A 27,121-nucleotide genomic window follows, 5' to 3' on the forward strand; every position below is an offset into this window, starting at 1 on the left:
TTTCTACGATCCAGAAACAAAGCAACAATCGATGGAATGGCGACACTCTGGTTCTCCAAGACCTAAGAAGTTTCGTGTCCAAAAATCTGCTGGAAAAGTTCTTGCTTCAATTTTTGGATTGCCATGAAGTAATCATGATTGATTTTTTTGATGAGGGCAGAACCATAACCGGAGATTACTATTTTCCATGAAAATTGTGGAAACTCACGCCACTTTGTGGAAAACAGTTCACAAAACTTTTTGAGCAAGCTCCTGGCAAAGGAGACCAATGTAGAAACTCCTGAATGAAAGAATCACGCTCCTAGAGAAGTGTACCTTCTTCAGGTGGTCAAACGCTAAGGAAGCAAGACATTTTCCACCTTCTAGAAGCCGACGATGCCGTTCAGCATTATCAATTAGCCAGCTTGATTGAACACATACTACCATAATAACTTGTTAACATCATCCACACCATTTAAACCTGTATGAATTATAATTGAATTGAGTTAGCGCACTCAGTTGTCTGGGCTATGAGTGCGTGTCCAATATAAGGATGATTAGCATAATCTATTGGAAGGAACTTCTTTATTCAGGACTTGATAGATAAGGAGCGTTTAGGGTTCAGCTCCTACGGGCGTCTCTGATGTTTGTTTATACTGGGAATGATGTGATTTTGATGACTCGGATTGATAGGTGTATGTGTGCATTATTTTCCGTAGTAGATTTCAATCAGGAATTTACATCCTGGCTTCACCTCAACACCTCAGGGCTGCATTTCAAGTTTAACGTATACAGGATGTCCAGCTTCAGTGTTGGTATGTTTCAGAACGTGATTCTACAGGCTTAGACGTTGAAGACGAAAGAGCTCCTTTGTAGGTCGTCAAAACCAAAGTTTTTGAAAGCACCCCTGTACAGGGTGAGTCTTGTTTCCACTTTATTTGAACAGTAAATTCTTAAGGGCCAAAAAATTTTTTTTTTACTATACTATTTTTTCGGATTGGCCCTGATAGTGTTCCAGAGATGCCTGACGTCATAAATAAACTATGCTTTTTTTGTTAACGCTTTTGACTAACTATACTCTTTCACGTACAGATGATCATAATTCTGGTTACAAATTCAGAAAAACAGATCAACACCTTGGTATTTAGTGATATCATCTCTACCACCGACAGAAATTATTATTATAATAAACCCCTCTCTGTTACTACCACGTGCATCAGCGCCAAACCACAGAACAGACCCATGACTTACTTTATGCGCCAAACCAGCAATGAAGATGTAATCATAAAAACAAGATGATGAATGGTTGAAACCGCACCAAGTGATATTCGCCAAAGTGACCACTCTTATAACTCATCTAGATACAGAACATGAATATCAATTAAACTGGAGAGAGACTGTGTTATTGAGTCGCTTAGACGGAGGCCGTACCATGGGAAATTACCCATCTGGAGCAGCTTAAACGATGGATATAAAGAGGAAATGGTGGATTTACAGTGAATATCGGATTCCTCTCGGTTTTTACGAGAGTCGGAATTGATATTGATTGTCCGCAATGAATAATTTGCGATTTTATGCTGGCACGGGAGATACAGGTGGAGCACGAGGGTTTTCTAGCGTTGATTACTGAATTCTCAACCTCTCAACTCGTTATATGGCTTTTTTCAACTGGAGAATGCTGTATTGCTTGAATTTCTACACCATGTTTCTATATTATCACCTTATTACCTTCTGGATTCCCTGAAAAGTGTAGATTGTGAAAAGTAACGTTGAATAAACGTTTTATCCAACTTTAATAACAACGTTACCATCTCACGTTGATTTTAGGTTTGTTTCGTAACCAAAATTCTACGGAGAAATAACGATGCAACAACGTTTTTTCAGTATTGTGAGCTACACAATGTTTTTTGAAGTGGAATGTAAAGTTGTTTCAATTTTTATCACTTCCAGCAGAACAATTGGATGAATAATCCTCCAGAAGTTATAATTCGCGTAATTCGTATGATCTTACTCTAGCTATTGGGAATTCAACAATAACGTAAGTTGGGTACACATGAAATTTCAACGTTGATGTAACGTTTCTTAAAGCCCATTGATTAAACGTTGGGGAGACACGATAAAGACACGTTTATTATTGGTGGTTAGATTAACGCGTCGTATTCAAAGCTGATCTGATGTTTCTTACTTATTTTAGCTAGGTAGCAATGATCTTCTTCGATTTGCGAGGTTGCCAACACGAAACAAGATCCTCGTCTACTCATATTGAAATTTTTTTCAATCCGCTCACTATTCTTCGCATTCATGCTGCCGGTACGATGCCTTATCTGATGGAAATGAATCAGACCCATCGTAATAACTCAAAAATAACGTAAACCATCGTGGCATTAGGCCCAATAACTCCTGCCCAAGCACTGATACGTGTATTTATGATCAAATATGCCACACTGGATCGCTTGCAGCTCTGCTATCGCAAATGGACCACTCTAGGTGGTCTTGGGTTCAAGCCCAGGCCACACCCGTCAACTGATCCTTTGGCGATGATATTTATGCGGTTACATTACGATTCGACGGGCGGTACTTTTGAGGTTAGGTGTCCATTTTGTCGTTGAACGCAAGGATTGCGGTTTTGACGTTATAATCTTCGGAATTTTTAATTCCTCGATATTAGAATCGGTTTTGAATGATTTTTGAGGTTTGGTCATGCTTATATATTGCAGAGAATTGATCGTCAAGTGGGCTATGGGATTCTGAAAGTCGATGACGTTTGGTGCAAAAATTGAATCTAGTATTTAGAGCATTTATATTGATCTAGGTTAGCTATATGTCTACAGGGTGAGTTTTTGAGACTCACCCTGTATATGAAAATTTTCACTGTTTTTTCGTGAAAATTCAAGGATTTCAATTATACAATTAATTTTTTTTTCAGGACTGGTCGAACTTGTACGGCATGGATCTATTGTTCGTCAGAAAAAAGAGTTTAACTTATAATCACTGGAACTAGGACAAATTGGTAGGTTACCTTAAATCTTTACTACCTACTTTAGAAAAATCCATTGAGACCACACTATTTTTTGACAAAGATTCTTTCCTTTAATTCTCAGGCAACTAATCACTTACACCCTGCATATGGCCTGTTACTTCTTGAACTGAAACTAAACTAGTTGTGCAAATTCTCTAAGAAAAATATTGTCGAAAAAAATTTCCAGACTGAAATTGTAAAGCCAAGTACTAGTTCAGAACTTGATCAAATTCATATTTTTAAAAATATTGACAGAAAGTCAAGAGCAAGGCATTGCTCTCGTTGAAAGTTTGTGCAAAATATCCTGACTTCACCTCAGACTTTCGTTATTTTCTACCATAATTACAATAACTAAACCAAGCAATAAGTACTAGGTACTACTTATGTTAATGACACCAGCATTTCCGTCTCAAGATAAACACAAACGTTCTCGAGTCATTACTGAACACCCTTTTATTCAGGATTTTATCAGATTTCTCCCAACTCCTAACATTTTCCTTGGAAATAAACCTATCAAAACATCGATCCAGTGTCCAGATAGTGAGATGTCTCTTCCATTGAGAGATTCAATTTTGCTTGTGATGCTGTGATAATGTCGAATCAGTAAGGTTCCTATACATTTTATGTGATCATTAAAGTATGCATTTGATTTCCACGGAGAAGCTCTGATCTAACGGTAACCCATGCAATACAGAGATCATCCAGATTAGCTTCCTGAGGGATATGAAGATCCTACAACTGCCACAACTCGATACTTGTTTGTTCGAAGAAATACGAGCGGAATTCAATCAGAAATTACGTAGGAAAAGAGGGTTTCTATGGAATTTCAATGATCAATGGTCTCACGTCTACTTTCTGAAGGTAGATGGTTACAGAATGAAGTTTTGAGTATTACACCAGATCGATTTGCTCCTAAATCTCTGATAGCCTTGGGGCTAGGCAATACATCCAGTTATGCAGATAGTTTGATGATGAAACTGGTTGTTGATGCCTCATTGTTCATTACGGATGCTTCAATAAGCTACTACAAGTCGGCCTTTCTGTACCTTGAAACGATTACCTACAGCTGTTTGAATTGGAGATGTCCTGCTGGATTAGTTCTTGGAAGAAGTAAAAACACACGAGGAGAGCGCAGACGTCAGGAGTTCTTCTCGATCTACCCTAGAAATTTCAAGTTCCTATCTCACTGGTTTCTTCTTTCGGAAGTAACAATGTTTACAGATTGACAGGGTTGACTTTCACCAGGAAATCTCCAGAAATATATATATACCTAAATATTCTTTTGATGAAGAACAGCTTCAGAGAGTTTGCTACATCTTCATTGTTTTTCCTACCATTCTTTTGATGTTTTCCGATTTGTTTCAGGGCCAAGGGAAGATGCTGGGCCCAACACGCCATCATAGGCGAAATTTGATGATATATTTCTACCACTGCATCTTATCTTTACTACTGGTAAGTGTCAATGTCAATTTTGCTTATTTTAGCTTGTCTCCACAACAGAATCGACTCTCACACCTCCAATGGTTAATATACATCTTGAAGGAGATATTCCTGAAATAAATTTATGGAAGATGAATTTTTGAGCAGTGTTTTTGCTATAAACGTCTCTAAAGAAGCTGTGGGAAAGTGCTTTCTCGAATTCTGTTCCGAATTACTTGTAAAATGCTTCATTTCCACCAGTTTTCATGAATAGAACAACATTAAAACATCAATACACCTTCAGTACGCGTCAATAAACTCCCCAATCAAATAAAGCCGCGATTTCATGAGCAACGGCCGCGTAACAGTCCGGTCCCGGCTACGGTGGGCCACATCTTCATCAGATACGCCGTATCGGGCACCATTAGAATGGCATCGGTTCCGCTTATTAATTGAATCATGAATTCGATAATTCACCTCTGCGAGAACACAATGGATCGGTAGAAAACCGGCGGTATATAAGATCGTCGATCGACTCCGCAATTATACAGTCGAAACCAGTGTGGCAATCGCTGAGAGCACAATGATTCAGTATTGTTCGGCTCACTTATCGACCGGTCGATCGAAATGAAAGATTGGCAATTAATGGTCTTGTTGGTGGTTGGGAGACAACTGCTGTTCTTCGGTTTGAGAAGAATAGGCGAAAACAAGGCTTATTTTACTCACCAGTCGTCCGAGAGATCCAGATTTAGCCTTCGATTTACCTCGAAGAAACATAATGAAATGAACCCCATGAGAACTGAGGCCAAAAAACCACTCTTCGCTCTATGATTCGAATCGGTACTACCCATGCCCGTCTGTCATCGTTGTCAACCTCACTTTTGCAAACTGACGTTGACATTTCGAAATTACGTCACTTGTATAGGTTATCTATGGTCACTTGAGGGGCAAACAAGGCGTCTGTGACATTTATGATCGCACCACTTTAAATTGTACTAGTCAATATTGTCAATAGCCAGTTTTCTCACTTTTATATCACCATAGAAGGATGAATAATAGGGTACTCTAACGATTTGTCAAAATCAGCTGACAGTTCGTTGCCGTGGGGCACACAAAGCCTTTTATTATCACTGTAAAGAGGCATTTCTGAGAAAGTTATAGTCTTATCACTCTAATCTAACGTCGGGAAGAACATTTTTTTCCAAAATCATCCACAAAACACAATACTCGACCGAAACAGCATGCGAATCAACGGGAGAAAAAAGCTTGTGTGCCCCACAGCAACGAACTGTCAGCTGATTTTGACAAATCGTTAGAGTTCCCTATATGCACTGACGGACATTTCCTCAGTAAATGGATGAGCATTTTAAAAAACAACTCGAAGTCACAATGACATATGAACTTAACCAACACTTGTGTGAGATCCCAGATCTCATTACAGGAAGAAATAATGATTTGATCATCAATCCCATCGCTTAATTCAGTCACAACAACAGACAGTTCGAGTGATACCCGGTTTCAAGTTACTCGAAAGTGTGAAAAAAATTATGGACCGGTAGCCTAGTTGACATACTAGTAGAAAGAGTAACAGAAGCCTCAAGATTCGTATCAAACACCGACTTATTTAAAGCAAGCTTAACGTTAAGTCAGAGACAACTGCTGCAGTTTGACAAAAGTCAGGTTAGACAGGGGTATTCATGATTTGATTGCGGTTTTTCAAAGCGCAGATCTTATTACTAGTTTCTCTTGATTTGTTCATCTTTCGAAGTCTTTAAAACCATCTCTGGTTTCCTATACGAAAACCGTCTGAACACCATAAATCTTGGGCGAACATTCTAGCGATGATATCGCCACCAAGACCACTTAAACAGCAATAAAAGAAACATAGATTTCCCTCCGTGATATACAGTCACTTCTAGTGGCCATACATCACTTTGCTTTTATCTTTTTCGAGCTCAAACACGTGGGTGATGAACGTCCTCGATGAAATCGACCCGGCAAATATTTATTTTGTACTCGATTGTGGGAAACCTACTACGTATCCTAACTGTTATGTTCTCCTTTTGAAATTGTGAGAAAATTGGCCACGAGAGACAATGTTATAATGGCCACTTTGATGGTTTTCTCATACATTAAGACACCTTTCAATTACCCGATGCCTTCGGTGAGAAATATATTGATGATATTGCTGGTTAGAAACTGGTTTTAATATACTTCGAAATTGAATGGAGAACATGAGAAGGGTAATAAAATTCTACAATTTTGGAATGTACGGTACTTTATTGTTTGTGGGAGGTACTTTCCTATCTGGACGGTCAGCATTCACGAAAGTATCGAGCGGTGAACATATTTCCGAAAATATACAGAGTGAGTCTTTGACTCGTACAAATTCTTCAACAGTAGATTTTTGAGGTCAAAAGAGACAATTTTTTTTATACCATTTTTTCCTAGTCGGCTCGGTTTGAAAGATACAGGCAATTGAAAAACTATAAAAAATGTTATTTTTAGTTTTATCTCACAAACGGTTCTATCCTATATATCCTAGGATATATTGAAAAATTCTTAGCCTATTATAGATCCAACAAAATTTTAATGTCAAAATATTTTAGTACTCAACATATTCTTCTCTTAATTGGATACATTTATTACAGCGAACCTGCAACGTCTCTAGAACTCTAAAAAAAACTGTTTCTTCTTACTCTGCAAACTAGGTTTCCACGGCTTTTATTACCTCCCCGTTGGTAGAAAATCTACGACCTTTTAAACTTTTTTTCAGTTGAGGAAAGAGATGATAGTCGGATGTAGCCAAATTTGGTGGATAAGGAGGGCATTCTAGTAATTCAAACCCTCATTCACAAATTTTTTGCATGGCAACTTGAGATTTGCGTGCAGGGGCGTTGTCCAGTAAAAACAAAACAGTTTTGGATAGCTTTCCGCGTCTTTTTTCTTTAATTTTCACCCGTAGAGTGGTCAGTAATGTCGAATAGTAATCTCCGGTTATTGTTCTACCCTTATCCAAAAAATCAATCATAGTTTCTCCATAACAATCCCAAAAAACTGAAGCAAGAACTTTTCCAGCAGATTTTTGGACACGAAACTTCTTGGGTCTTGGAGAAGTAGAGTGTCGCCATTCCATCGATTGTTGCTTTGTTTCTGGATCGTAGAAATGTACCCAAGTCTCATCCATAGTAACAATTCGGTTTGAGAAGTCTACATCGTTTTTAAATCGAGCACAGATCGAACGCGATGCTTCTACCCTTGCACGCTTTTGGTCAACATTCAAACATTTGAGGAACCATTTAGCAGCAATTTTTCTCATGCCAAATTGACGTGAACTATATGATGAACGCGTTCGTATGAAATATTCAGTGCTCCAGATATCCGTTTTAGACCATTTCGACGGTCTGATAAAATCATGTCATGAACTGCATCGATATTTTCTGGGACTGACACAGAAACTGGCCTTCCTGATCGGTCATCATCTTCAATGGAAAATTTACCTCTCTTGAAGCTTGCAGTCCAATTTTTCACGGGCGCATACGAAGGACATTGATCACCAAGGGTATTAGGCATATCTTCGTAAATCTGCTTACCTCTTAACCCTTTTAAATACAGGTACTTGATGATAGCTCGATACTCCAATTTTTCGATTTCCACAATTTCGGTGAACATCTTCTTTCTTTCAATTCATTGCTTAACTCTGGTTTACATTTGTTACCTCGAACTTCACACTGACATTTCTAATGAGTTATTGTTCGTTGCTATGGTAACGCAATATTTTTTTTTATGTAACTGTGAAATAATTCGAAAAATTGGGTACTTTGGCTTAGTGTAGTATCAAAGATTTTGCTAGTTTATCTGTAGGTAATTTCGTTTCTCCAGGGGTAGCACAGATCATTATGGAAATTTAAAACGGCTTCATCTTTTTATCAGGGCCTAATCGGAAAAATTGTCCTAGGAAAAAGTCTTCCTTTCCACCTAAGATCCTACTGTTGAAATATTTGCACGAGTCAAAGACTCGCCTGTTTAACTGACTGCCATCTCACATCTACACCATTTCACCAGATGAACGTAATCAATTCACGTCGTAAAATTCAGAAATTCCTATCGTACCTCAAATTTTACGGGCGCAGTCGCTGACTCCGCTTCTCAGAAGTTATCTGCTCGTAATTACATCATTGCCACGGCGAGATCTCCGGGGCATCCGAAATTAGGATAGTCAGAGCATGAAGATACCATCAAAGCCTGAATTTATTCATGAATGTCTCCTCTCGACCGAAACAACAGCTGTTATGGACACCAGCCTTATTCACTCAGGTTGATCTAATTGGCAAGGAATCTGTTGTTTGTAGGCATACACACTCGAAAAGGTGCACTTCTTACCCTTGATAAAATCTGAAACATTATTAGGAATCTGTTTTTCTTCTCGAAATACTAGCAGCAATCTTTCTGATGGCAGCATTCTAACACCACGTCAGAAAAACCCTGCATATTCTTTCAGGATCCATCTGAGGATGATTAGCTCTCTGACACTGATACTGGAGCAAAAACGTTAAGTGATATGCGTCCGTTTAATCGGAGAGAAAATGCAAATGGCCTTCAATGGTGCGTGAATAATATTAATAACCTATAAAGATTGGAATCGTGCGCTAATTAATTTATCACCTCGCTGAGTTGGGTGGCATAAAAAAGGTTATCGATGAGGTGAAATTCCTGATGGGAGGTGGTTCAGTCTAGAGAGATGGAGGCATGAAGATAAGCTTGTCTGCAGGAGTTATCTCTGGTTAACTAGAACACGTAGTCGAGAGAATGATTTGATGGGTGGATATAGTGAGAAATATCGGAAAAATGAACAGAGAGAATGACGGTTAACTTCGAAGTTTACATTCCTTCATTGCTCTTCGAAATGTAACCAAGGAAGTCTGAATTACTGATGTAGGAGATTATGCACTGTTCCTTCTTGCCAATGAGCAAAATCTTCTAAGACCAAAACCTTATCTACCAGATGCTGATCTGATACGCAATTTGTTTGGCAGCTTAAAAGGTTTCTTCAACTCTTGCTGTATGTCTGGATGCTTGACACTGTTTCTTCACAAAATAAGTGTTCAGATCCAGCAAATGTAAAGCTTGGTGATCAGCTCTCCCATTTTCATGAGCCTTAATGCCCTGGAACACATATGGGAGAGTCCTGTTCTTTCTTCTGCCAGTTGCTTAACGGTGTTACGGCATTCACTAGCCAGCAGAGAACCCTGGCTGTGAGGCTAAATAATTACCAGATTTTCCTGGTGGAAAGGTGCCATCAAGTTATTCCTGAGTCACTCTCGAGCATATTCACAAATAGTGACTGTAGATCAACTGAAACAGTTGCTACAGATTTCGAATAAACGATTTTGTGAAGTCAAGTTGAAGGAAACGCTTGGTAATGGTGGATGAAGGCTACTTTTGAAACTAGACGACAATCAGCAAGAAAAACACCGTGCGCCATCTGAATCACTGATTGAGATTAAACACTGTTCATTTTTGCCTATAAGCAGAATCTTCTAGGACCAAAACCTACCAGCAACAAATTCCATGCCAAATTTTTTGGCAGCTTGAGGAGCTCTTCTTCGTGTGGAATGACCAAAGTTTTTTGCTAAGTGTCTGGAGCTTTGACACTCACTGTTTTTTTCGCAATATAAGAGTCTAGATCCAGCAACTGTAAAGCTTGACTATCACCTCTCTAATTTTCTTGATTCCTGAAGAACCCATAGGTGAATCATGTTGTGTCTTCTGGCCAGTTGCTTGATGGGCCTTGGCATTCACTGGCCAGCAGAGAATCCTGGCTGTAGGGTCCAAGGGCTACCAGCTTTTCCTGGTGGAAAGGTGCCATCAAGTATTTGTTGAAACACTCTCGAGCATATTCACAAATAGTGACTGTAGATCACCCGAAACAGTTGCTACAGATTTCGAATAAATGATTTTGTGAAGTCTAGTTGAAGGAAATATCTGGTCAAGGTGAAGGAAGGCTATTTTTGAAACCAGACGACAATCAGCAAAACAAACACGGTGCGTCATCTGAATCACTGATGTAGAAGATTAAATACTGCTAATTTTTGCCTATAAGCAGAATCTTCTAGGACCAAAACCTACCAGCAACAAATTCCATGCCCAATTTGTTTGACACTCACTGTTTTTTCACAATATAAGAGTACAGATCCTGCAAATGTAAAAGCTTGACTATCAGCTCTTTAATTTTCTTGATTCCTGAAGAACCCATAGGAGAATCATGTTGTGTCTTCTGACCAGTTGCTTAATGGGGTTATGGCATTAGCAAGCCATCAGAGAATCCTGGCTGTAGAGCTAAAGGGCTACCAGCTTTTCCTGGCAGAAAGGTGTCTATGAAGTTATTCTTGAGCAACTCTCGAGCACATTCACAGGTAGTGACTGTAGATCGACGTTTTGAAGTCAAGTTGAAGGAAGGATTGGTCGAGGTGGAAGAAGCCCACTTTGCAGACCAGACGACAATCAGCAAGACAAACACGGTGCGTCATTCGTACGTATTCAATGAACTCTGTAACACATAAGTGGCCCGCCCTTTATTCACGTATATCAACGTGTGAACCAGCCGCTCCTACGATCCTCCTCATTTGTACCGTGAACAGTTACACAAATCACCAGATAAATAACCGATAGCTGGTATATGACAAATCCTGCTAACAATACAGGACGAATAATGGGTATTAAGTGATCGGGCGTCTGTCAACTTCGCCGCTGCATTAGTAATTCTAATGGCGGCCGCACAGGAGCGGTGCGATCAGGGTTCTTGACCCGTTTTGCAACTCTGTCAATATGCTACCCAGCCGTTACACTTGTTCCCACACAACACCACACGTAGCAGGTCTCGAGACGTACGCTGCCCGACAAAAAACGCGATCGTATCGGTGCTCGCCAGCGAAAACGATTTTTTGAGCTTCAGGTTGACCAAATATCGAACATTTTCTTTTCTTGAAGCCAATTGAGGGACTTTCGATGGAATTGTGAGTCGAGCAAGGCGAAGATGTACTTCTTTTGCATTCCTGGAGTACAGAAAGGTTTGGTTCAAGCTACATGCCCTTTCTGCAAGTCCAGTGGCTTTTCTAGTGGTTCCAATTCACAGAAACCTTGAGAGACTCACGCTTTCATCTCTGGTCAGCATCTTTGCAGCATTAGACCCTCCCAAAGTTGGCAGGGAAACCTGATTCTGGGTTTTCAGAATCTTGACTTAGTCTTCGGTTGTTATGAATGAATCCACAGCTTTGAGGTTCCCCTTGAGGTATTCTCTTAGCTCAACTAAAGACCACTAGGTCTTTTACCTACAGAACAGAGTGTTCATACCATTGATAGCCTTAGTTTGTGGTCAAAAACGATTTGCCTGATCAAATATCGAACATTTTCCATTCTTGAAGCTAATTAAGGGACTTTCGATGGAATTGTGAGCCGAGCGGGGCGAAGATGTACTTCTTTTGCATTCCTGGAGTACAGAAAGGTTTGATTCAAGCAGGAGTTACCCTAGATACCCTGTCTGCAAGTCCAGTGGCTTTTCTAGTGGTTCCAATTCACAGAAACCTTGAGAGACACACGCTTTCATCTCTGGTCAGCATCTTTGCAGCATTAGGGCTTCCCAAAGTTGGCAGGGAAACCTGATTCTGGGTTTTCAGAATCTTGGCTTAGTCTTCGGTTGTTATGAATGAATACACAGCTTTAAGGATCCCCTTGAGGTATTCTCTTAGCTCAACTAAAGACCACTAGGTCTTCTACCTACAGAACAGAGTGTTCATACCATGGATAACCTTAGTTTGTGGTCAAAAACGATTTACCTGATTGAATATCGAACATTCTCCATTCTTGAAGCCAATTGAGGGACTTTCGATGGAATTGTGAGTCGAGCAGGGCGAAGATGTACTTCTTTTGCATTCCTGGAGTACAGAAAGGTTTGGTTCAAGCAGGAGTTACCCTACATGCCCTTTCTGCAAGTCCAGTGGCTTTTCTAGTGGTTCCAATTCACAGAAACCTTGAGAGACTCACACTTTCATCTCTGGGCAGCATCTTTGAAGCATTACAGCCTCCCAAAGTCGGCAGGGAATCCAATCTTGATTAGTCTTTGGTTGTTATGAATCAATACACTTTTTTTAGGTTCCACTTGAGGTATCTCTTAGCTCAATTAAAAACCACTAGGATTTCTACGTGTAGAACAGAGTGTTATGCCATGGATAGCCTTAGTTTGTGGCCATCTACCCCTATACCAGGACTACTCTGATATTAACGCATCTGTATGTATTTTCAATTGAAGATGTTCTTCTTTGGGTGTTCATCCGTCAAGTCCTTCAAGCTCATTTACCACCAAAAACCCCAAATAATAATCTGTTCCTCCCAACACGACCTAGAAATGATAAAATCTAAAATCTTATCGGAGCCACACATTTTGTCGGGCAGTTTATCATTCAGAAGTATTCAACAGGTGTATCTGCTGATCAGGACAGCCCTCCTATTTTGGATATGCCTCTGTCTCTTTCTGTTTTCCTCTCGTTGAACAGGTATGAAGAAGATTTATGCCTCGTGAGAAATGCTTTTGTTCCAGCGATACCGTAGGTCAACTAGACGGTACCGACTGATGCTATACGAATTTTGGCAGTCGTAGAGTGGTCCATCTGGACTATACACGGGATGGCCCATGTTTTGGGCATTAATTTGTACGAGCAGTAGTTTGAGCTTCATTTAATCCATCTTTTTGGATGATTTGCGAACTGTTTGTGCAACTATGAAATGTTGTGAACCATTCTCGATTGACAATAGGTGCCTAATTGTGATTTGGAACAACTGAAGCCTAGAATCATGGTAAAAATTCATCAAATCAACCATGATCCTTCAATTTTGAGCAACGTTTAAGGTATAGATTCCATCAATTTGAAAATAAGAATCTGTAAGTTAGTGCAGAATGATGCCTATAACTCCGAAACCATCTGGTGGTTGTTACCCAAGAACGCCCGAGCCACATAGCGAAAAACCCGACGCCAAACTCTCACTTACCGGCACGAGGAGAACAGTTATAAAAAATACCTCCACGCAATCTGGATATTTAGTGCAATAAACCACTTAAGACTATGACCGCGGCGGCGCGCGGTGTGCGTTGTGTTACCCGCAAGAATTCCTGAATAATGAACAGCCCATTCAAACGTAATCGATTCGTCGGCGAGCATCTTCACATGTGGCCATGGCCATCTTCCTTCACGGCCAGCTGACTCAGGGTCAACAGTCACGGTTTGTTCGTATGAACCTAACGGTCAATCTTGCAATTCTACGAGCAGTGAGCCTGACTGCGGAAGGTGGCTGGTTGTACAGTTCTCAAGGGCGGGGAAATTGAGATTCTTCCTCGGACGGATGTACCTGGAGGAATCTGGGGTAAGGGGGTACCCACGAGAATATTTCGCGTCTTGATCTGCTTCAGTGACGTTTTCTAGATGACAAGGATACTTCCCCTTCCTGCTACACAGCTAGCTCATATATGTCGTAGAAATTAGATGGTACTCATTCAAGATTGTAACAAACAAATGTTATTCTAACCTTAATTCAAACACGTAGATAATACCTATAGTAAACGTATACGTTAACTCGCTAGGTACTCGTTTACGTTTCCTTATCGATTTCACGCAATGAACCCAACCTTACTATTAGCGTTGAACTCTAATCACAAATATAAAACGTTTTTTTAACGTATTTCCTCAACCTATATCTAATAAAACGTGAGAAATATCACAGAACGTTGAATACGTAAGTATATTCAGAAGCAAACATATGGAAAGTGCGTCCCCACCTTGTTTTCCCAACTTTGATTCGATTAGATGCGAAAAACGTTTCATCAACGTGTTTTCACACCAATTATCAATGAACTGGCTATTAACCTCCATCGTAGATTGAACCTATTCAACGTTGAGGTATCTGCTTCAACGTTTGGAATGAGTATCCCAGCAACTTTTCCTTATTGTAAATACAAAAATAAGTGAAAAACGATGTCAGCGTTGAACACGAAACTTTCCAATAACCCGTTACTGTAACCACCAATACGAAACGTTTTTTCAACGTATTTCCTCAACCTATATTCAATAAATCATAAGAAAGATTATACAACGTTGAATACGAAACTATATTCAACGGCAAACGTACAGAAAGTGCGTCACCGTCTTGTATTCTCAACTTAGATGTGAAAAAACGTTGCATCAACGTGTTTTCACACCACTAATTAATAATCTGGGAGTTAACCTCCATAGTAACCTAAATTTTGCAATGTAATGCACAAAACTGCAGGTTATACAAGTTTTTCTTACAACGTTTAGAATTAGTATTCCAGCAACGTTATTCAGTAACCAAATCGATACGTTATATTAATGTTTTCACGAAACAACTCGTTTTTTGATTGAACCACCTTGAATAAACGTGTTGAGGTGACGTTACTATGAAACTGGGATTAAATAATAGTAGTCTCAGTTGATGATTAACTGGAAACTAATAATTTTGTCTTCAGCGGAATACCTATATCTGTACCTATAGTGAACGTATATTTTGCAATTGTTACTCGTTAACTTTTCCTTATCGTAACCACAAAAATAAGTGAACAACGATGTCAGCGTTGAACACGAAACTTTCCAATAACCCGTTACTGTAACCACCAATACGAAACGTTTTTTCAACGTATTTCCGCAACCTATATTCAATAAATCATAAGAAAGATTATGCAACGTTGAATACGGAACTATATTCAACGGCAAACGTATAAAAAGTGCGTCACCGCCTTGTAATCTCAACTTTGATTCGATTAGATGTGAAAAAACGTTGCATCAACGTGTTTTCACACCACTAATCAATAATCTGGGAGTAAACCTCCATAGTAACCTAAATTTTGAAATGTAATGCACAAAACTGCAGGTTATACAAGTTTTTCTTACAACGTTTAGAATTAGTATCCCAGCAACGTTATTCAGTAAACAAATTTGAACGTTATATTAACGTTTTTAGAAAACGAGTCGTTGTTAGGCTGAACCAGCTTGAATAAACGTGAGCAGATGACGTTACTATGAAACTAGGATCAAATAATAGTAGTTTTAGTTGATAAATTACTAATTTTATCTTTCTTGCTCGATTCCGAAGATCGATTCTCGGAAATTACGAACCAAAGAGTCCAAAACACCCCTTTCGATCCCTTGCATCAGCCTTCCCCTCATCACCGCGGCCAAATCCTCTTCCTCAACTGGTTAATTGTACAATCAGAATGATAAATGGACGAGAATGATTCGGCTGATTCCTTTTCCTTTTTCGACCGGCTAAATTCACCTCGTAGACTCTCTAATTATACATTCGCAGATTCGGCCCAACAAAACAAGAAGGCTGCGAATCGTTTGGGATCTCGATTTCGTTCTGCCAGATCGTAATCGCTCGATAGTAATCTGAGGCCTGGGAACGGGCCACAGATTACTAGGAATGATGAGGCGTGAAAGGAAAATTGGAGGGTATTGAAGCTTTATATGGACGAGAGAACACTGGAGCAATGCTCTCTCACTCATTTTAAGAACATAGAAAATTGACATATTGAATGACAGATGTCAAAATGACAGATGTCAAAATGACAGATGTCAATATGACAGGGTTCTATGGTCTTATTCCCTTAAATGAAGACAGCTGGCGCCCTAGCTTGTATGAGCCTTGATGGAACTGCTCCGATCATAGCCTAGATACCTCCCTGTATCTTTGACATCGATAAAAGTGATATCTGTACTTCTTCAAACGCAGTTCGTGTCGATAGTTGTCCACAACATATAGCACTGGTAATTGTTAACCCAGACTATACAGTAAATCACCGTTAAAATTGTCGTAGTTTCTAGGTGAATATTATAAAATTCAAGCACAGACTGGAGCTCGTTTCGAAACAGAAAATGATCTACTATTGAAACATTGTCGAGTGACATACATATCGTTATAGAATGGGGCTTCATTGTTTCATTTTAAGTCACTCGTATTGTTCAGGAAACACTTATCTGGATATACTCGAAGATGTGTTGAAAGCACACCATATCTTTATAGTTTTATGGTTAAAAATGGCTGAGAACACTCAAAGAGTTTCGATGAAGCCCTCTTCAAATGAAGGAAGTTTCATTAGATCCTTCACAAACCTTCTTTTCGAATGAAGCCCACAACAGTATCTCACCCATCCAACAGTCTCATACTAAATTGTATAATTCCATTAATTGATCTAACCACTTCTGAAGCGTGCAAGAAATATTAGCCAAACGTGCCATTAACCATCTCCTCATCCTCCACACTTCAAACAGCACAGGAAAAACATAGTTGTACCTCATTATCACCAGCCCAACTGCCAATTACTGTAATATCTATATAATGAAAACCTTGCATTTCCCATGCAACTCACCATTACTAAAATGACTATATTTTAAGGATGTAATCGGGCTCTGTGTTCTGAGAGAAAAAAAAGTGGGGTGAGCTTTGTGTGAGGCCACTGTTTCAGTTCTCAGATATAATAACGGGTAATGGAAGGTCTACAGTCCGAATGTTGGTCTAATAAGATGTATAATTGCTAGAATCGGATAGTCTGAAATGGTAGGCCATTCATTGAACAAACAGATATCTTTATTTTGGTAATTGGTGCGGTTATAATGATTTGGTATTGTTCCAGTTCCTCATATCCTTCCCCCTGACATAAGGATAGTATTCTCCAAGCGCTGAGATGCTATCTTCTCACTTCTGAATCTCTGATGAGTGGCAAAGTACCTTAACACTAAACGTGATGTTACACTTTGGCTAAAATTGAATAAATTGGCCAAATTTAACCAAGGTCTCTGTTGGTATCGTCATCATTTGACAATTCTATTTTTCATTGCGTTTATGGGAGTTTACGTACGAGGATGTATTGATATCTAGTTAGCCTAAACCAGTTCCATGCATAAAGATAATTTTGCATTACCATAGCAACGAACAATAACTCATTAGAAGTGTCAGTGTGAAGTTTGAGGTCGAAAAAGTAAACCAGAGTTACGCAATAAATTAAAAGAAAGAAGATGTCCACTAAAAATGTTAAAATCGAAAAATTGGAGTATCGAGCCATCAAGTATCTGTATTTAAAAGGGTTAAGAGGTGAGCAGATTTACGAAGATATGCTTGATACCCTTGGTGATCAATGTCCTTCGTATGCGACCGTGAAAAATTGGACTACAAGGTTCAAAAGAGGTTAATTTTCCATTGACAATGATGACCGATCGGGAAGGCCAGTTTCTGTGTCAGTCCCCTAAAATATCGATGCAGTTCATGACATGATTTTATCAGAACGTCGAATTGGGCTAAAACGGATATCTGAAGCACTGAATATTTCATACGAACGCGTTCATCATATAGTTCATGTCAATTTGGACATGAGAAAAATTGCTGCAAAATGGATCCCCAAATGTTTGAATGTTGACCAAAAGCGTGCAAGGGTAGAAGCATCGCGTTCGATCTGTGCTCGATTTGAAAACGATGTAGACATCTTAAACCGAATTGTAACTATGGATGAGACTTGGATACATTTCTACGATCCAGATACAAAGCAACAATCGATGGAATGGCGACACTCTGGTTTTCCAAGACCTAAGAAGTTTCGTGTCCAAAAATCTGCTGGAAAAGTTCTTGCTTCAGTTTTTTGGGATTGCAATGGAGTAATCATGATTGATTCTTTGGATAAGGATAGAACAATAACCGGAGGTTATTATTCGACATTACTGACCACTCTACGGAAAAAAATTGAAGAGAAAAGATGCTGAAAGCTATCAGAAGTTGTTTTGTTTTTGCAGGACAACGCCCCTGCACACAAATCTCAAGTTGCCATGCAAAAAATTCGTGATTTAGGGTTTGAAATACTAGAACACCACCTTTATTCACCAGATTTGGCTCCATCCGACTATCATCTCTTTCCTCAACTGAAAGAAACTTTAAAAGGTCGTAAATTTTCTTCCAACGATGAGGTAATAAAAGCTGTGGAGGTCTGCTTTGCAGAGCAAGAAGAAACATTGTTTTTGAAAGGTCTAGAGACGTTGCAGGTTCGCTGTAATAAATGTATACAATGAAGAGGACAATATGTTGAGTAATAAAATATTTTGACATTGGTTCTATAGTACTCAAAGAATTTTTCAATATATCTTCAAGAATATATTACCTACGTCGATACAAAACGTGTGGAGCTTCGGAAAACATCGATGTTCTCAACTTTAGCCGGACAGTTTATCCTCGACAGCCATAAACGTCTACTTTTAATTTCCATGTTATTCCATTCGAAATGGAAATCTAGTGAGATTTACATAAAACGGTAATTTTTACCCAGCTTAATAATAGGAGATTTCTAACAGGGACCTGCTAATGTGTCAAGACAACATTATTCTAACGAAGGAGTTAACATGGGTCCAAAAGGTCGGAAACCTTCTCTTGAATCTCTTGTATCGTCATTCACTCGAAGTTATTACAAGATTTGTTACGTTACTCTATTGGCTTCTTCCAAACCTTGTCAATGACTTATGCAAGTTGCCAGTTACCTGACACAATCATATGAAAACAACCTGTACATAACAAATATGCCTCTCCTATGAAAGAGAAACATGTAGACTCTGCCTCTGATGATAGGTGTAGAGATGTGTAGCGAAATCTTCAAAAATTCCAACTCCAGTTTGATCACCAGATCCTACTCTTCTAGCCTGTTGTTCTAGATACATCGGTGGTCAATCACCGTCTTCGGTAGACACAATGACGTTGACTAGAAGCGACCGACCTTCGTCAACAGGTGTTAGTATAAATATCTGCACGCCGCAGGTACAATATTAGCACCGTTTCGAAGAATTAACATGTATAATGTTCCATCGCCATCTGTGCTATTATTCTTGATTTATACGACCATTGGAAGCCGATGGTTTGTATCGATTTGTGGCTTTTGAAGAGGTGGGACTGTATCGGGTGCTCAAAATGACCATCATATATACATATAATTCCAAGGGATATCCCAGCTCCATTCGTGCAAAAAATTGCTAAGTTACATCTTCACGATCTCCAGTTTCGTATTACTGCTGACCCACGCTGACCCCGACTGGTGTTACTATTTGTTTTTGCGGTTCAGCGGTCCATTGTAGATGCCATAATTTTCAATTCCTCGCAGCTGCTGTCTCTACGACCGCAAAAAAAGAGTTGGGAAGTTTAGGAAGGTGATCTCTCGGGTACTAAACAATATTTTAACGACTTGTCTGAAGATGGCACGTTTCAATTGTACTGGGTTTTATGGTTAAAAGGACAGTTCAGTAATGGACGATTCGTTTCAGTGGTTTTGCATGTTTATCGGTGCTATAACAGGCCGAAATTCAAGAGGTATCTGTCAAAGTCCTCGTGGTATGACAGTAAAGTCTTATTGAAGTCTAGTCGGACAGTTAAACTTGATTGAAATTCTGCACAGGTCACACACTCGAATGTAGAAGTCTTTTACTACTCATTATGCTTGGAATACGAATGTAACAGCCATAAAAACGCATCTATTTCTCGAAATTCGACTTTAAATTGCCAGTCAGGCCCATCCAAAATGAGAATGATGATTTGCTCACTCTTATAACCTTCAAAATCGCGTTTAGGAGTAGGATCTACACATGAACATTCATTTCAAAGCATTTTAGCTGCACAAACACAGAGTTAGTTTTTGACACATATAAATATTTTAACAGTAGATTCTTGATGTCAAAAAAACACTTTGAAACTGTGAAATTTGAAAAATTAAGTACTTTGGCTGAGCACAACTCTGTTTAAAAGATCCACAGATGTGTAGTGTCACAGATTTAGCTAGTAATTCTGGCAAATTTATTTTTCCACAGGTGGCATAGCTCATTTTGAAAACTAAAAAATACTATGTCTTTTTATCAGAGCAGAATCGGGAAAAATGGTCTAGATAAAAAGTGTTTATATTGACCTCAAAAATCTACTGTTGTCAAAGACACCCTGTACCTACACAGTTTGTTTATTGAGCCTGGTGAAAACCCTGAAAATCGAAGCCACTTTTCCTGGTCCATTTTTCAGTACTGTCCAAGTTGGCTATATTAAGATTCTTCTAACCACATGAAAGGAAAAATTTCGTGGTCAGTTTATCATGTTAAGATGAAATGTCCCTTCACCAGTACTAAACAGTGATCAATTTTTTCTGGTGCCAACTTTGATCTCTTTTTCTGATCTTATAGAAAGAAAAGAAAAAGTAACCCTTCCAGAATTTATTTGAAGAAAGAAACATTGTAGTGGCGAATTTCCTTGAATTCGGAATAACTTTTGGGTCAGGGCCCGTTACTGTACCACCCTGTATACATTGATTCGACCCAAAAGAGCCGCAGGAGAAAGATCTAAACTCCGATAAGTGGAACCTATTCATTTGGTGTATAGACATTATTGGAGCACTATAATAAAATTTAATGAATTCGAATTCTGCCAATGGCGTCGTAGACGATAATGATGTACAGTAGGTTGCCAAATGATCCTATTCACTGATGTAATCGGCGGTATTTCAATAAAATCTCTCAGAGTTCGGAGAATCGAAGAAACACGTTTCCCCATATGAAAAAATGGATTTAAATATACTCCCATCTTAATTCGATGTAGTTGCAACCGACTTTCTACGCCTCTGGACTTTATCGTCATCGATACGCCTAATCTGCCAAGTTAATTCAACACCAAAATGGATTTTCGAGATGAAATTCGTGAAAGAAATTGACAAAAAAACAAAACTAACAAGAAATCTTCGAGTTATACTTGTGCACCGCACGCCATATTGGATTTATTTGACAGATCGTTCGATTACTGTATTGACAGTGACTTTTGAGGTTAATGTCGTCAATCACAGAATATTATCGTTGGCGTTTCGAAGATGAATCGTTCTTAAATCATCATGAGAAAATCATAGAACTTTTACACTTGTCATTCCGAACGTACAAACCCATAATCTTCATGTTGACGTATGATTTACGCCGTTTAAATGGAATTAAATTGGCGAGAATAGCACTTAAACTGATTTAATCCACAACCAAAAAAAAAAACTCCCGAATTAAACACCCATTTAAATTCAAATCGTTGTATTGTTCAAACAAATCTACTATCATCATCACAAAACCACAATTCGGTCTATCTTTGGATCTGCCTTCGTATGTTCGATTCTTGTGTGAACCAGTGGCGTAGTTTCAGTCGATTCCGGATCCAACCGAAGGATTGGGGTCGGGTTTGGTTCTGATACGCCACTGGAGGCTGGACTTCATTGGATATTCATGAATTCAGCGTGTTATTCAATGTATTCCGGAATAGAGTTGTGGACGAGTCGAGAAAGAACGTGTTCGGTGTATGAAACATGCATATTTTGTGAATTATTTCGCGAATTATTTCAGGGGCTACACGAAATGCTTCACGTAGGATAAAAATGTTCGACAAGGTGTGTTGGAATCGATTATGGGCTATATTTGTTGCCGAGCTAGATGAAATTTTCAGATTTATTACTAGAAGAGTTGCTCTTTCAGAATATGAATCACATTTCCATCTAAGGTTACTTTTATTGAGAAATGAACGACTAGAAAGATGACCTTCGAAAAATCCTGAAAAAGATGGGTTCACTTAAAACTTCCTCAAGACCGAACGGTTGCACCTAGATGGATGAAATTTGGGGATTTGTTACTAAAAGAGTTGCTCTTTCAGAATATGTATCACATTTTCATCTACGGTTACTATTATTAAGAGATAAACGACTCGAAAGATGACATTCGAAAAATCCTGAAAAAGATGGGTTCATTTAAAAATTCGTCAAGACCGAACGGTTGCATATAGATAGATGAAAATCTTAGATTTATCACTAGAAGAGTTGCTCTTTCAGAATATGTATCACATTTAGATCTACGATAATTTTTCTGGGAGATACGCTACTCGAAAATTGACCTTCGAAAAATCCCGAAAAATATGGGGTCACAAATTCGTCAAGACCTTCCTGTAAAGCATTTTTTCCGTAGATTTCAGAATTGTCATTGGCGTTCCCCAAACATCATTTCTCGGGTGTTAGGGCTCAATTTACCAGCGCGACGTCGGAGATTTCAACGGTCGATAAAGACACAAACATCAACGCTTCCTACACACTTTTAAATAGTACCTACCTACGACTAGTATAACGCCTTGTGCGATACAATGATGAAAGCGAATCGCTATAGGAAGATTTCGATTTAATCAAATGACCCCTGGGTCACACCGAGTAATTGAAACCTGGTTGGAGAGGATATCTACGAAGATTTTATGGTTAGGACGTTTTAATAGATGAACACCGGTGTGTGTGTGTGTGTATGGGTAACCGATTCCTCTACTCGATGACGCGTATTGAATGACATAGGAAAGCTTTCAACTTGTGGAATGTGCTTTTAGAGAAAGCTACAGTAGGTAAGCAATTAGCTACGATGATTTTAATGGAATATACGCTACTCGAAAATTGACCAAAAAGATGGGTTCAGTTAAAAATTCTTCAAGACCGAACGGTTGCACCTAGATGGATGAAAATCTCAGATTTATTACCAGGAGAGTTGCTCTTTCAGAATATGTATCACATTTGATACATATTCGGATATACTTCATTTGAGGGTAGGAAAAGCCCGGGTAGAAAGAGTTGTTAGTTAGCGGTCATCATTAAACATTCTTCCTCTCTTCCTTACGACACTGTCCGAATTTCAATTATTCTATCTTATCCTTTCCCTGTAAAATAACACAGATGTGAGTGGCATGTCGAAGAACAACTCTTCTAGAGATACTGCTGTGCTTTACAGCGAACGATTCATCAAGAATGTCCATATCTCGAACGAACAGTTTGTTTTTCGAATTTTAACGAGCATAATTTTACAAATTGGATCATTGTGTGCTCGCCAATTAGGTTTTTCACGTTGATATTACGACAACACGAACTTAGAGGAAGCAATCAATGTTAAAAGTGGCGTGAGAATTTGGCCTGGCATATCGGTAAATTGTTTGCCGATTTTTTGTCACGATCTATGCATGTAAACATCTGAAATCCAATCTGTGATTCCCAACGAAATAGTTATACCCCTCTGTCGACGACTCTGACCGACTATGACGAATTGGTTTTTTTTTTGCAGATAAGGAATGTGTCCTCGGATTCGGGAGATGTGTGGCCCTTGGATAGGCCCTCGGGAATGCCGTCAATTCAATCTTTGGACGTTATGTGTGGGAAAGATCATATGGACGTGCATTTGACATTCTCCCAACCGTTCGAAGGCATTGTTTCATCCAAGGTAAGCGAAAACTTCAAATTTGGCTTCATATCAAATCGTATTACAATAACGTCTTGATTCTTCCTTCTCTATGCTTTACCATCCTTCATGATTGTTCACCATTTACACATTAAACAAACGTGTGTCTGGTATAGAAACAGAAGGTGCGACAGAGCACCAATAAAGGTGTTTCAGGCTTCTAGCTCTACGACACTGGTTGGCTACTAATCGAAACTTGCAGGAGTATCAAGGTTTTTTCAGTCTACGTTCCAAACCACTCAGGAATTCCAAGATACTAAAAGACAAATGGAAAGGGAAAGAAAGCACTAACACCTTATGGTGTTGAACTTCCTGTGGAATAGGAAAAGGCACCTACAAGACAAAGTTTCAAAAGGAGGAAGAAACCAATAGATCTCAACATCTCAGGACAGGGTTACCCTCAAAAAAATTCACAATCTAGGGATTCACAATGTTCGAAGAAGGGTGAGACGCCACTGTGATATTGGGCATGTACACAGGACTATTGAAGTAATACTTTGGAGACTATTGCCTAGAGCTGCCCATGAGAACTTCATCATTCCAGTTAGTTATGCAGCCACATGATGATTACCTATAAACCATTCAGCTTTTCCATACATCAAGCAGTCCACGAAGTATAAGTTGCTTAGAATCAGTTGATTCAATGAGACATCAACCATCAAAAGACCTTATTTTGTCTAACAGGGCACTGTGGTGTTGGAGGAAACGAGAAAGCCGATGAACTTGCAAAAAGAGGATCAAGGTTAACACCTGATGGACCTGAGCCTTTTTGTGGGCTTGGAAAGTACCAATACAAGGCAGCAATCCAACAATAGGAGTTGAACAATAGATGGATCCTCTGGAGAAACACTCCTGGACTTACTCAGTCGAAGAAATTCGAGATGATTTCACAGACCTTCACCAGAAAACTGCTAAAGCTGTCACGAGTTGAGCTTTGGGTGATGGTAGGACTGCTGACAGGGTACAAATATAATTTGTACCGTGTGGGAAAGTCAGCAGATGCGATTTGTAGGCTCTGTGGATGAGAAGCAGAACCAGCTTAACACATGGTATGCCAGTGTTCAGAGTTGGCTGGCTTAAGAACCGTTCATATGGAGAAACCAGTCCTGGATACTCACGAGGTAAAGGTCAAGGCCCCTAAGGATGTTGTCGGTTTTATCAACACCATTGACGACCTCCTTGGGCTCCTATGAATGAGTAGGGTAGAGAACAAAAGATCTACGTGGTCGCAGTTCCCGAAAGGCTAATACAGCCCGGTTCAAATGATAAATAATAATAAAAATAAATAAAACCTTCTTTTCTAGGGTCAGCATGGAGATCCAAGATGCGTCTACGTACCCCCATCCACAGGCCAAACCTTCTTCTCCTTCAGGATAGCATACGCGAGGTGCGGCACCAAACCTGACCTCCACGGTCAATTCTACGAGAACACCGTGGTGGTACAGTACGACAAGGACCTGCTGGAGGTGTGGGACGAGGCCAAGAGACTGAGGTGCGAGTGGTTCAATGACTACGAGAAAACAGCCACCAAACCACCCATGGTGATTGCTGATCTCGACGTTATCCAGTTGGATTTTAGGGGTAAGATTCGGGGAGTATCACTGGACAATCTCCTGGTGGTACCTCTTCATCCATTCGACGAAGTATTCATGGATTTTCAACAGATTTCTCAGATTGAGATACTGCTTGATTATAACAAGATTTTAAAGCATTAGAAAGCTTTCTTAAGGCACGTTCGTATTTTTCAGGAGACAACGTGGATTGTTGGATGGAGATACAGCATGGCAAAGGACCATGGGCACCTCCGGTCACTGGTATAGTACCTCTGGGTTCAACCCTCACTTTGGTAGTAGCCATAAACGATTACAGAGGTAAGAACCACATCATTTACTTGAAAAATTTTATATTGAAGATCAGACAGGTACCAGCTTCAAGAGTCTCGAGAAAGAGGTAATTGAAGGGCGCTACATAAGAAAGTTAGGCTTCTCACAACTCCTAGAAGCCAACCACGAAGGTTTTGTGTACCACCAACTGATCCTCCAGGCAGAGCTAGCTTTGATACTCTTCCAAACCTAACCAAACCTTCCCCCATTCAAAATCTCATTATTTCAGGGGAGTTCGACATGCGGGTGAAGTCCTGCGTGGCCTCCGACGGCGGGGGTCACGTGATCCAGTTGTCGGACGAGTACGGCTGCGTTCTGAGGCCCAAAATGATCAGTAGGTTCCTGAAGGCTAGGGGAGCTGACGAGAGGGCCTCTGTGATAACCTACGCCTTCTTCCACGCCTTCAAGTTCCCGGACGCGCTGAGCGTGCACATCAAGTGCAAGGTGGAGATCTGCAGACACGGGTGCTTGGATCACTGTCAACTGGAGCCAGAGGCTGCTGGCGGTAACCAGCACGATTTGTAAGTGTTATGCTTCTTGTTGACTTTGTACTTTTCGATGTTGGATTTGCCAACATTTCGGCAAATATTGAACTAACGGTGCCTTTTCTGGTGAATATCAGCGGCCATCAGAGCATCGACCGTACCGACACCGTGGATTCCGATGAGAAATCTCCAGATCCTGCCAACGATATAGACAACGAGGATGTCAGGATAGACACCAGCGACGTGGCCTACGATGACATCCTGCACCACAATGGACCTGCCACGTTCGAAGACAACGATTTTCCAGCTGTAAATATGCCTCTCAAATCCGAAAAGGAAGACAGGAATTCGAATGATAAGGTGAGTGAGGTTTTCAGTTTCGGTCTGTTCGATGACATCATACGAGGATGTATTGATATCTAGTTAGCCTGCGTGAAAAAATATTGCGTTACCATAGCAACGAACGATAACTCATTAGAAGTGTCAGTGTAAAGTTTGAGGTCAAAAAGTAAATAAGAGTTTCGCAATAAATTAAAAGAAAGAAGATGTCCATCGAAATTGTGAGAATCGAACAATTGGAGTATCGAGCCATCATCAAGTACCTGTATTTAAAGGGTTGAGAGGTGAGCAGGTTTACGAAGATATGCTTAATACCCTTGGTGATCAATGTCCTTCGTATGCGATCGTAAAAAATTGGACTGCAAGCTACAAAAGAAGTAAATTTTCCATTGAAGATGATGACCGATCGGGAAGGCCAGTTTCTGTGTCAGTCCCCGAAAATATCGATGCATAACTGTATATTTCATACGAATGCGTTCATCATATAGTTCACGTCAATTTGGACATGAGAAAAATTGCTGCAAAATGGATCCCCAAATGTTTGAATGTTGATCAAAAGCGTGCAAGGGTAGAAGCATCGGGTTCGATCTGTGCTCGATTTGAAAACGATGTAGACTTCTTTAACCGAATTGTTACTAC

General features: G+C 39.7%; 1 protein-coding gene across 1 annotated transcript in view; it reads left to right on the plus strand.

Annotated features, from left to right (window-relative positions):
- Positions 1-27,121, plus strand: part of LOC123318843 — a 42,934-nt gene that overhangs the window by 11,653 nt on the left and 4,160 nt on the right. The window contains exons 2-8 of the mRNA XM_044905599.1: positions 2,906-2,989; positions 4,364-4,450; positions 23,602-23,757; positions 25,080-25,356; positions 25,524-25,646; positions 25,888-26,179; positions 26,281-26,503. Of these exons, the coding sequence (XP_044761534.1) occupies positions 4,376-4,450; positions 23,602-23,757; positions 25,080-25,356; positions 25,524-25,646; positions 25,888-26,179; positions 26,281-26,503 (1,146 nt within the window). The 5' untranslated portion in view covers positions 2,906-2,989; positions 4,364-4,375. The remainder of the gene's footprint in view (positions 1-2,905; positions 2,990-4,363; positions 4,451-23,601; positions 23,758-25,079; positions 25,357-25,523; positions 25,647-25,887; positions 26,180-26,280; positions 26,504-27,121) is intronic.

Source organism: Coccinella septempunctata, chromosome 8 (genome assembly GCF_907165205.1).
Source record: "Coccinella septempunctata chromosome 8, icCocSept1.1, whole genome shotgun sequence".
In the NCBI taxonomy this organism is placed as follows: domain Eukaryota; kingdom Metazoa; phylum Arthropoda; class Insecta; order Coleoptera; family Coccinellidae; genus Coccinella; species Coccinella septempunctata.